This window comes from Syngnathoides biaculeatus, chromosome 13 (genome assembly GCF_019802595.1).
Source record: "Syngnathoides biaculeatus isolate LvHL_M chromosome 13, ASM1980259v1, whole genome shotgun sequence".
Taxonomy (NCBI): domain Eukaryota; kingdom Metazoa; phylum Chordata; class Actinopteri; order Syngnathiformes; family Syngnathidae; genus Syngnathoides; species Syngnathoides biaculeatus.
In genome coordinates this window covers 25,481,706-25,493,964 of record NC_084652.1, presented here as the reverse complement: position 1 = coordinate 25,493,964, position 12,259 = coordinate 25,481,706, and the positions used below count along the sequence as shown (strand labels likewise).

Sequence of the window (12,259 nt, the reverse complement as noted above, 5' to 3'; positions counted from 1 at the left end):
CCGAGTGGACGATGTTCCGCGCCTCTATTGCTGAGGCGGCCGACCGGCGCTGTGGCCGTAAGGTGGTTGGTGCCTGTCGTGGCGGCATCCCGCGAACACGTTGGTGGACACCAACAGTGAGGGATGCTGCCAAGCTGAAGGAGTCATATCGGGCATTCTTGGCCTGTGGGACTCATGACGCAGCTGATAGGTACCGACTGGCCAAGCAGAATGCAGCTTCGGTGGTTACTGAGGCAAAAACCCGGGCATCGGAGGAGTAGAGTGAGGCCATGGAGAACGACTTCAAGACAGGTTTGAGGAAATTCTGGTCCACCATCTGGCGTCTCAGGAGGGGGAAGCAGTCCACCGTCAACACTGTGTATAGTGGGGGTGGGGTGCTGCCGACTTTAACTCGGGGTGTTGTGAGTCAGTGGGGAAAATACTTCGAAGACCTCTTCAATATCACCAACATGTCTTCCAATGGGGAAGCTGAGTCTGGGTGCTCTGAGGTGGGCTCTTCAATCCAAGGAGCTTTTTAACCACCTTGGTGACTTAAACCCCATATGCTAAAAATATTGTGAATTATCTGTATTTATATTTTATTGGGTTATTTATTACTTGTATTGTTTTTCAAAAAACTGTCTGTACAACAATCATCAATAATTATTTTGCATGTGTTCATGTAGCGGTAATATAATCTTGGGACAGGTCACAGGACACGCTTGTCCTGGTCCCTGTAATTGTCAGAACAGTATCCCTCAACCAACTAAATTGCTCAATGATGGTATAAAATTTTATTCATACCATTGATGACACATATTACAGTCTTAAATAACTAAGAGGCCCCATAGCTCAGTTGTTAGCGCATTGGTTTGGTAAACCAAGGGTTGTGAGTTTGTATCTCACTGGGGTCTGCACTCCCCCTAGGGGTTGCGTCAGGAAGGGCATCTGGCGTTTAAAAGATGTCTGAGATGACACGCTGTGGCTACCCCTGCCGGGATAAGCCAAAAGAAACTGTCTGACAGTCTTAAGTAAATAAACTAACACCGTTTGATTTTAAAACAAATTGCATTAAATATTTGTGCATAAAACGTTTGTGCATAGTGGAGTTTATCCTCTAAATTACACATCCTTGGCCAGGATTTAAAAGCCGTCTGACTCATCTCCAATCTGATAAATATCCATCATACCTACCTTTGGTGCATCACTTTCAAACTCATAATTGATGACTTGGTCCAGTTCCGGTGCATCCTGCATTGCAACATGAACATCTCATCCTGCTCCCACAGCATTACATCCTCTGTGCCACCCATAGCGTGTGTGAGGAAACATTTTTTGAATTCCAAGTTTTTGTTATACAGCACAGCCTCTCGCTCTCCATTGGGCTCCAATATGTAGCAGCTTTCACTATGGCATCAGGTGGCTATCAAAACAACGTGAGCTCAAACTTCATAGAAACAAGCGTAATGGGCACATTTAAAAAAAACTTTCAATTGTGTGTGCGCTATTGTTTTTTTTTTTTGTTTGTTTTTTTTTAATGTGCCCATTACGCTTGTAGTATGTAGTTTGAGCTCACATTGTTTTGATACCCACTTGAAGCCATTGAAGCGAGCTATCGTTGTAGCTGTTGTATTTTTTATTTTTCATCCATACCTAAATGTAATGCGCTCCATTAATGTTTTGAAATTTTTTTGGGGAAAAATTGGCGCATTATTTTCTAGAAATTAAGGTAGTTTCTCGCCGGTACAATACGTAGAAACCAATATAAACACTCGACCCCGCTACTTCATAAAATATCACTTCCTATTTCTTCCTCATCACAAAATCCTAGTGAGAGTTTCCCTGGCGGGAGATGAAAAAAACGATACACGGCAACATTCTGACTTTCTGTGAAATAAGGGATGGGTCCATTTTGGATGAGTACTTTTAGTGAAAAACATACTAAGTTTTAGGTGTCAGTGGCCCTTTAATGTCCCCCATGATTAATATGGCGGCATGGTTCCGAGGACCCTGATTGAATCCCAGCCCCGCCTGTGTGGAGTTTGCATGTTCTCCCTGTGCCTATGTGAGTTTTCTCCAGGCACTCCAGTTTCCTCCCACATCCCAAAAACATACGTTAATTGGATACTCTAAACTGCCCCTAGGTATGATTGTGTGATTGTCTGTGTCTATGTGCACTGTGATTGCAACCAGTTCAGGGTCTACCCTGCCTCCTGCCCGATGATAGCTGGGATAGGCTCCAGCACTCCCGCAAAACTTGTGAGGATAAGCAGCTAAGAAAATGGATGATTAATGTATTGTCTGCATAGGACATCAAGTCACCAATAAAGTCCAAGAATTCATGTAAAAAGCCAGAGTAAGGGGTGGTGGGTATATAATGGCAAGATAGAACAGCAATGGTGTTGTAAATAGAGCTGCGAATATTTTAAAGTCAGTGTTGGGTCTAGTGCTAAGGTTGAAAACTGAATCGGGTATGACGGCTACACCCCCTCCTTTGATAGGATGCACTACATTAGAGCTCACAAACATCCGAGGAGACGGTAAAAACTCATTTGGTTTTAATTAAGTCTTGTAAAGACCAATCATTTTAAGATTATGGTCTTTGTGAAAATCATAGACAAGCAAACCTTTTGAGGGAATTGTTCTTATATTATAATGTAAGATATATATTTAAGATTGATTTTCATTAAAGTGGGCTGATCTCGGCCCTCAAAGTATTCATAGTAGTAATATTAATGAGACTGCATCGTCGAGAACTGGGTTCGGCAAGCAGCGGCTGTCGAGATGCATGTTGCTCTTTTGCGCCGTCCTAGTGGCTCCCTGGAGCTTTTTCAACAATGTATGAAAATGGAAAAACATTGATGAAAATATATGTCTTTTCAAATGATTTCTGTTAGAGGAGAAGCATGATACAAACTGTTTTACAACGCTATAAAAATCCATCCATCCATTGTCCAAGCCGCTCATCCTTGCAAGGGTTGCGGGAGTCCAGGAGCCTATCCCAGCTAACATTGGGCGAAAGGCAGACTACAACCTGAACTGGTCACCAGTCAGTTGCAGGAAATATTATATACAATACTGAGTGGGACTCGATCCCGTGCTGCCTGGACTAAAGTCAGGCGTGTGTACCACTACACAAGTGACCTTTCCCCATAAAAATGTGTGGAATAAAAATTACATTTCAACATTTGTGTCATGAAGATTTGCGCCATAACCTACGACACTTGTTTCTTTTGTTTGAGCTCAGTGTGGCAGGTGGCTGTCGCAAACAAATATGACAGGTGTGTTTGATGGGCCATGGATTGCAAAGGGCAAAAGACAAAAAGATAGCTGAAGAGAACAGAGACTGTTCTTGGACCAAATCATTTGCTTATATTGCCGTCTGCTTTGTAATGAGAAATAAAATGAGAAAAACAGAACTGTGGAAAGACATTTCAAAGGAAGGCATCCAGCATTTCCAGGCAAATACCTGGTTGGGAGTGAACACGTCACCCGCCAAAAAGCCCAGCTTGCCCAAACCCACAAATGGAGCGAAATTTTAAAGCTTTGCAACACCCGAGAAACATATTTGAAACATGGAGTCCTCATCCTGACAGATATAGGATCATGAAAAAATATGCATTTGGAGTTTTATCCATCTTTGGTCAACATGCCTGTGCGATCAGATATTCTGAAACATGAACTACATTAAATTGAATCCTGCAACCGCTTCACAAAAAATATCTACTAGTTTTATCTGATGGAAGGTACAGTGAAGAAAATAAGTATTTGAATACCCTGCTATATTGCAAGTTCTCCCACTTAAAAATCATGGAGGAGTCTGAAATTTTCATCGTAGGTGCATGTCCACTGTGGTAATCTAAAAAGAAAAATCCAGAAATTACAATGTAGGATTTTTTTTAATGATTTATTTGTGTGATACAGCTGTAAATAAGTATTTGAACACCTGAGAAAACCAATGTTAATATTTGGTACAGTAGCCTTTGTTTGCAATTGCAGAGGTCAAACGATTCCTGTAGTTGTTCACCAGTTTTGCACACGCTGCAGGAGGGATGTTTTCAAAAACTTCAGACCTCTCCATGACTTCTAAGTGGGTGAATTTGCAATATAGCAGGGTGTTCAAATACTTTTCTTCACTGTCCTCTTTCTGGTTATACGGGTTACATGCATACAAATAACTTCCAGATGTAAATGTGATACAAAGAGTTATGTTTTTATTGGGAACTGAATCTAGTAAACATTAAGATTGACAGAGATGTGTCATAGAAATAAAAAATGATCAATCTCAATCCTGTTCTGACTGTAGAAAATAACATCAGTGTTCAACACTAAGTTTTTGCATCATTCCTGGAATAAAGATTCTCCCTGATTTTACTGATCACATATTTACAGAAACGTTTATCAAAATCCAACAACTATTCTCCCAGGCCTTCAATTTTAACGATTAACAGCTCATTGACACTTTGTATTTTAAGACACTTCCTTAATGATGTCTTTACAATGTTATGCCTGGTGAAGCCACGTTCTACATCAATTACGTCTTTGCAGTTGCAGCAAACTTGTGATCAGCTGTCTGCTGTTTTAAGACAGTTCCTTAAGGACGTCTTTACAATGTTATGCCTGCTGAAGCCACATTCTACATCAACTGTCTTTGAAGTTGCAGCAAACCTGTGATCAGCTCTCTGCTGATGCTTCACGAAGTCATCCAACTTCGGCGCCGCCGAAGATTTTCCGCGTGTCAGAACATTTTTTCTTCTGCTGTCAATACACCATTGGCAGAAAAAAATGGAGTCCCTCAATTTGAGCCACTTGAGTTAAGAAAACCATTCCTGGCAAATCTTTCGCCTCTGCCCTGCACGGGGAATAGATTTTTCCGACAGCAGATAAACTGTTTGGCCTTTCCCACTCTGTCAAAGTTGGCAGCTGAGAAGCAATGACTGTCGTAGTATGTGAATAATGGAAGAAAAGACAGAAACTGCTGGACTAGATTTTCTCTTTTTCGCGTGAGAAAGGTCTGGTCTAAAGCCAAAGTAGAAAGTGCAGGATGAGATTGTATGTAATGTTAAAATTCCACCTTGGCACAGCCTGATCGAGGATGAAAGCACAGACAATACAGTGCATAAAAATCAAATTCTGTACTTTAAATATAGGAGGCGACGTAACATTAACCTTAATACTGTTTGGGAGCTTCATTCAGTCTCCTCCCAACTGACACCCCCCCCCCCCCCCCAATGCCTCCCTGTCGGTAGCTTGCGAGAGGCTGGCTGCTTGAAAAGTTGATCTTGGGGTAAAAAAGTCTGGGCACCCCTGTTTGTGAGCATCATTCAGCTTTCAACATGCATTGCTAAAGATATTCTGAAAGCAATAATTCAGTTTTACACCAAGAAAAACAGACGGGAATATCGTTGTGGATTTAAAAAAAAAAAAAAGAAAAAAAAAACAAAGTTGGAAGTGACCTTTCAGATTTATAGTTCTTAGCTGGCTTGGTTTGCTTAGCAAAGTATTTTTTGTTTGTTGACATTTTCATCGAAGTTTGCAAAAACAACTCTTGAAAATGTTCTGAATGTGGGAATGTAAATGCTGTAATCTGAATCTTTTAATGAGCCATGGAACTTGACACTGATCTGATCACAGTGCCTACGTCGCATCTTGCTCACGGTGGTCAAAGGGAGCGTTCAGGGACTGACCGTGTTTGCTCTGGTGTAAAAAAAATTAGAGAACGATAGATGGATGGATGGATGGATGGATGGTGTCTGTGTTTATAAAGTCTTTTGTCACTATACACTTGGAATGACACAAAGGGATATTGTGTTTTGTTGCTCAGCTCCAAGGATCTGTACATTGTTTTGTTCCTGTCACAAGAGAAGAGGATGTAATATGAAGGAGGTTACTAACGAAGGGAGTGGTTGGGGAGAGTGTGGCTCGACAGCATAGGATGGTGGTGTTTAGGATGACTCTGGTAGCGGGCAGGAAGTTTAAAAAGACAGAAGTAGAGCAGAGAATCAGGTGGGGGGAGTTGAGAATGGAAGAATGTTGTGTGACCTTTCGAAAAGAGGTAAGACAGGCTCTAGATGGTCAGGAAGAGCTCCCAGAAGACTGGAATACTACTGCAAAGGTATTCAGAGAGGCAGGCAGGAGCGTACCTGCGGTGTCTTCTGGTAGGAAAGGGGAGAAGAAGACTTGGTGGTGGAACCCCAAAATACAGGGAGTCATACAAGGAAAGAGATTAACGAAGAAGTGGGATACTGAGAGGACTGAGGAGAGGCCAAAGGAGTACATCGAGATGCGACGTAGGGCAAAGGTAGAGGTGGCAAAGGCTAAACAAGAGGCATATGAAGACATGTACACCCGGTTGGACACGAAAGGAGAAAAGGATCTCTACTGGTTGGCCAGACAGGGATAGAGATGGGAAGGATTTGCAGCAGGTAAGGGTGATTAAGGATAGAGATGGAAATGTGTCGACTGGTGCCAGTAGTGTGCGAAGTAGATGGAAAGAGTACTTTGAGAAGTTAATGAATTAAGAAAATGGGAGAGAACGTAGAGTAGAAGAGGCAAGCGTGAATGACTGGGAAGTGGCAATGATTAGTAAGGGATAAGGCAGTAAACAGAATGAAAAATGGAAAGACAGTTGGACTCTGACATACCAGTAGAGCTATGGAAGCAATTTGGTGAGTTGGCTGTGAAGTTTTTGGCCAACTTATTCAATAGAATACTAGCAGGAGAGAAGATGCCAGAAGAATGAAGAAAAGTGTGCTACTCCCCATTTTTAAGAACAAAGGTGATGTTCAGAACTGTGGAAACTACTGAGGAATAAGAGGAGAGTCCAACTATATCTAGTCAGAACTTCTGGATCTTACGCACCAACTCGGGCTCCTCCCCTCCCAAAGTTTTGACTTTCCATATGCCTAGAGCTACTTTCTGCAGCTGGGGATCGGATTGCCTTTGGCCAACTTCCGACTCACATTGCAACCGACCCCTATGGCCCCTCTCACAGGTAGTGAGCCCATGGGAAGTGGGACCCATGTTCCCCTTTCAAACTGTGCCCGGCTGTGCCCCATATGTGCAGGCCCAACTACCAGGCGCTGGCGTTCGAGCCCCACCTTCAGGCCTGGATCCAGAGGTGGGCCCTGGTGACCCGCATCCGGGCAAAGGAAACCGAGATCCAACATATGTACTCATCATAAGGGTTTTGGAGTCGTACTTTGTCTGGTCCCTCACCGAGGACGTTTTTGCCAAGGATGAACCTACCAGGGACGTGAAGCCCCAGACAACTTAGATCCTCGGAACACACAAACCCCTCCACCACAATAAGTAGTGACTGCTCTAGGAGGGGGCTGCATGAAAAATTAAGTTAATCATGATTGCTCATTGTCATTTGAATAGTAGGGTAATATAGACATTTATAGCGTATGTTATTTTCATTACAAGGCTTATATAGTATTGGGCTTTTTTTTTTTTTTTTGCGGCTCCAGGCCGTGTTATGTTTTTTTTGGTCCAATATGGCTTTTCATATTAATACATATTAAGATAAAAGTCATTGATGGTATATTGGTACACATGCCTGAAATTGGTGCAGGCAGCGTGGGATCGATTCCCGCTCAGTGAGGGTGTCTATCTGCCCTGTGACTGACTGGTGACCAGTTCAGGGTGGAGTCCACCTTTCACCTGAAGCTTGCTGGGATAGCCTCTGGCTCTCCCATGACACTTGGATAATGGAAGGATGGATTTATTAAAATAAAATGTTTTGGTTTATCAATCCCTGGTCTAGAACCTGCAATATATATTGAGTTGCTGTTGGCGCAGCAAGAGATTAAGCCTTAAGGAATCTAGTCAACGGTAAAACGAAACAGGGAAGAGTACTTAAATTCATCACGCTTTGCTACCTCAGTTGAAACCATAGCAGGAGGCAATGCATTTGTGGGTAGTAGATCAAAATGTGCAGTATATTACCCTACATACAATGTTGACCTGTGGTGTTAGAGTCCGCTATATTGCTAGTTAGCGTTAACTTTAGAGACTCCACACCCATTCTAACAGTCCTACTAAACACATTTGTCCCAGCTTGCTGTAGTGCCATGGAAAACTTGAAGAGTTATCTGTTTTGTGAACGATTGATGGCATCTACCCTGTTGGGGTGAAGGTCCATCAAGCCGTCATCAATAAGCCAGGAGTCCATGGCAATGAAGTCCAGTTATTAAGAAGCTGCAGCCAATGGGTTAAAATCGAATAGTCTGCTAAACCCCTCAACATTGCCTATCGCTGGCAAGGGGCCAGAGAGAAATTACTTGATGCTGACACGTATCTCCATAGCCTATCAGCAATTTTTTTCCTAACGTATGTAAACAAGGAGTGAAGGAGTGATGTGTAAAATATAAAATATGCTTACCAAGCAGGATATCAAGATATTCTTTTCTTTTTTGACACCATTGTCATTGTGATTGTGTGTCCCTCCCTTCAGGCCCTCAGAGAGGGAAAACGTTGTGTAACAGCCCACTGGCTCAACACAGTGCTTAAAAGGAAGAGGATGGTGCCTCCTCATCGGACACTACATCTGCCATTTGCCTTTCCTCCTGGAGCCAAGCCTTGCTCTCATCATGTATGTCATGTTGTAAATTTGATTCTATGAATGTTGAGCCTTTCCATTGTTTACATTTATCCACAGTATGACAGTTGTCATGGCCGAATGAAAGTAGGACTTTTTCTTTTTGCACACAAACGCCAAAATCTGCACAATGTATCAATGGGCTTGTTACCTCATATCCGGTTCACATGCTGAAGTTCGGTACATTTCACTGGCCAGAGCATGATTGGATAAGGTGGGCCTTGAAATCGATTTTGCAGATTCGAATGCTCGAGCGTCCAATGCCATTGTTGTGTTCTGACAGTTATTAATAACAGCTACCTTGCCGTCTACTAGGGGCAGAACAACTGTGAGAGTACACCTGTACTAAACCTATAACAGCAACTGTATTGCATTAACTGAACCTTGCCTGTGAATATTCTTATTCATCTAGGTCATTTTAATCTCAGAGCACTGACTCGATTGCAACTGGACTGTTCTTTTTTTCTTAGAAAACGTTTCGGCTCTCTTATGAGCCGTTTCAACAGTTCATGCAACAAGGCTTAATTAGGATGGATAGGCAGTGCTTGCTGGTGCATCCTAATTAAGCATATAGTGGAAAACTCGGCAGTACATATGTTCCAACATAGCGGCATCCCCCACATCATGAATGGTATTATTCTTTGTGATTCAAAAATGGGTGGGGGGCGGGGAGAGCTGTTGAAAGGCCAATCCACCAATCGTTGGGTGGAAACACTCATTCCTTTCACTTGTAAAGTTGTTGTGGCGTTATCTAACGGTCAAGGAAGCAACATTGAGTTTCTTTGGAATGGTCAAAAAGTAAGTAGTCTAAGTGGCAAATAGAATAAAATTAATTTTTCCACCCTTCTATATATATCTATACAGATAAACAGACGTGCTGCACAAATCAAACGTGAAGATCAAAAAAAGAAATTTACTTTAAACGTCATAATTAATTAGTGTTTTTTCAAAATGAATGAGATGTTTATTGTTCAATTAGGTTTGTGCTTTTTACACTCTTTAATATTTTTTCACTGTATTGCTGCTTTCTTAAACAACCTTTTTTTTCCTCTCAGATTATATCTGTGACCGGTTTTGTGGACGCTGACCGAGATGACTTGAAGTTGATGGCTTACTTGGCTGGTGCAAGATACACCGGGTACCTGTGCCGGAGCAACAGTGTCCTTGTCTGCAAAGAGTAAGAAGGGGCCCAATGTGTGTTGACTTGGGAGATAATGTCAACAATGTATTTAATTAATTAACAAGAGCCCACATGGTTCTGCATTTGGATCTCAAATGAGAACCAGGGGTTGTTGATTGTACCAAGTTTTTTTTCCACGACCACCAAGCTTAATGAATTAACCTATTTCCATTTGTAGACATGTCATATTGCTTAATTTTCCTCTGTACAAATAATGGGCTCAGACTTTTTTTAAATGACTATTTTTTTTCTTTTGAATCTTTTTGCATATGTTTTACATTTGATTTTTCTTTGAGCCAGTTCTCAGCTAGCACACGGCCCTGTTGATCTGGCTGATTTATATTCAGAGTAGTAATTAAAATATTTGAACATATTTGGGCTGCCTTTTCTCATAGGAATTTGGTATGATAGGTCACTTTAAAAAGATGCATATATGCAATTGCATCTTAGTAACTTTTTAATACTGTAGGAGAGTTCTTTGCATTGGATGATTGCAATTCCAAAAGTGAAACTCGTCAATTGTACAGATTAACCCAAAACAAGAAAATAATTTTCATGAGACCAATTGCACCCTCACTTTTATATATATATATATATATTTTTTTTTTTACTGTTTCTTGTGTAAGCGGCACAGTGGTTCAGCTGGTAAAGCGTTGGCTTCACAATTGTGAGGACCCGGGTTCAGTTTCGGCCCCACCTATTTGGAGTTGGCATGTTCTCCTCGTGCCTGCATGGGTTTTCTCCGGGCACTCCGGTTTCCTCCCACATCCCAAAAACATGCAACATTCTCTATCATCCTCGACTTACTTATGTGGAGCCAGAGGAAGTGGATGAGAGTGAGCAAGAGTCAAATGACCAGCGTTCCCACTCAGATGGAAGCTACAGCCCTCAATGCTCCCGGATGTCCAGTGGTGGCTCATCAGTGGAGTCAAGTCCTCGCAGTCCCTGTGACCCTCGTGAGGATAAGCAGAAAAAGAAAATGGATGGATGGATGTTTCTTATGTATTTATATGTGAGTGAGCGGGAATGATTATTTCTCTGTCTGTCTCTATATGCCCAGTAATTGGCTGGCAACCAGTTTGTTCCTGAAGTCAGCTGAGACAGGTGCCAATATACTCACAACCCTGGTGAGGATCATTGGATCAGAAAATGGATGGCTGTATCGTAATATGTAGGGTTTGTTGGCTCTAAACAAAATTAATTAAAATAATAATTTCAAAGCTATTAAATTTTTCTACAGAAATACATAGTTTACGAATTATAGTTTGTTGAGATACCCCTTTACGAAACATTTCATTTGAGATGCTGTGAAGATCAAGTGGGTAGGGGTGTTGGCAGTGGCTTTTGGGTTGCAAAATTCGAAGGAAAAAAAAAAATGTATACATATATACACACACGAAACGCCTCCTTGGAAAAATATTGTCCTTAGCTCTGAGGGAAATTCAGGTTATGAAAAGAAAAAAAAGGCGCTGGATTCCCCAAATTCCACCAAACATAATCATTTTGGACCTTTTTTTGTGCGCCACAATAGACCAGCTCCCCCATTGCTATCACCGTAGCATCTTCCTGGAATACCATTGGCTAGGAGGGACGTCACTCTTTACACATGATACTTTTTGATTCCCTTGGGCACTCGACTGTCACCGACTCACGATAGTGCTGTCACACACCTTCACAAGCAAACACGCATTTGAAAAGTACAACTTTTTCATCAACGAGAAATGAACATGTTTTTATTCTTTATATTATGTATTATGCTGTTTTTTTTACACACTTGACCAAATAAAGCGGTTTCTGATTCCTATTTTTGGTGGTGTGTGGGGGGGTTTCAGGGGGCTTGGAACGTTTAGGCAATTTTATGTAAAATGCGCTTCTACTTATGAAAAATTCATCTTTCAAAACAACTTTTGGAACGGATTAATTTCGTAAGTAGAGGTACATCTGTAAACATGCACAAACACACACCCACAATACCACAAGAAAGTATTCTCACCCCTTCGCGATTTCACCATTTGATGTTTGACTTAATCTAATGCTCATTTGAATGTAGTTTTTTTTAAAAACATCCGCATAAAATATCCCATAATGATAAACATTGTCAGACAGTTGTGAATATTTTTAGAAAATTTAAACATATCAATGATTATATATCAACACCCTTGGCTAAATATTTTGCTGAAGCACCTTTAGCAGCAATCACAGCCTCAAGTGTTCTTGGGTATGTCTATGAGCACGGCAGTTTGGGTTGTTTTCTCCCATTTTTGTCTCCAGATCTTGTCAAAGGCAAGTTGGATGGACAGCCATTTTTAGGCGTTTTCAGTGATGTTATATTGGATTCAAGTCAGGGCTCTTGCTGAGCCGCTCAAGGACATTCACAGGCTGCTCCTGAAGCCATTTTCTGTTACTTAGGTAGTGTGCAGTTGTTTTGTTGGAAGGCGGATAAACACCCTTGTCTTGAATTTCAGAGCATTCTGGTGCAAGTTCGTTTGAAAATGTGC

At 41.6% G+C, this 12,259-nt stretch overlaps 1 protein-coding gene across 5 annotated transcripts in view; it reads left to right on the top strand.

Annotated features, from left to right (window-relative positions):
* Nucleotides 1–12,259, top strand: part of paxip1 (PAX interacting (with transcription-activation domain) protein 1) — a 104,891-nt gene that overhangs the window by 44,955 nt on the left and 47,677 nt on the right. For all 5 annotated transcript variants that reach the window (XR_009797656.1, XM_061838702.1, XM_061838703.1 and 2 more), the window contains 2 exons: nt 8,438–8,575; nt 9,637–9,758. Coding sequence is in view for 4 of the 5 variants with exons in the window: in XM_061838702.1 (XP_061694686.1) it covers nt 8,438–8,575; nt 9,637–9,758 (260 nt within the window). In the remaining variant the exon portion in view is untranslated. The remainder of the gene's footprint in view (nt 1–8,437; nt 8,576–9,636; nt 9,759–12,259) is intronic.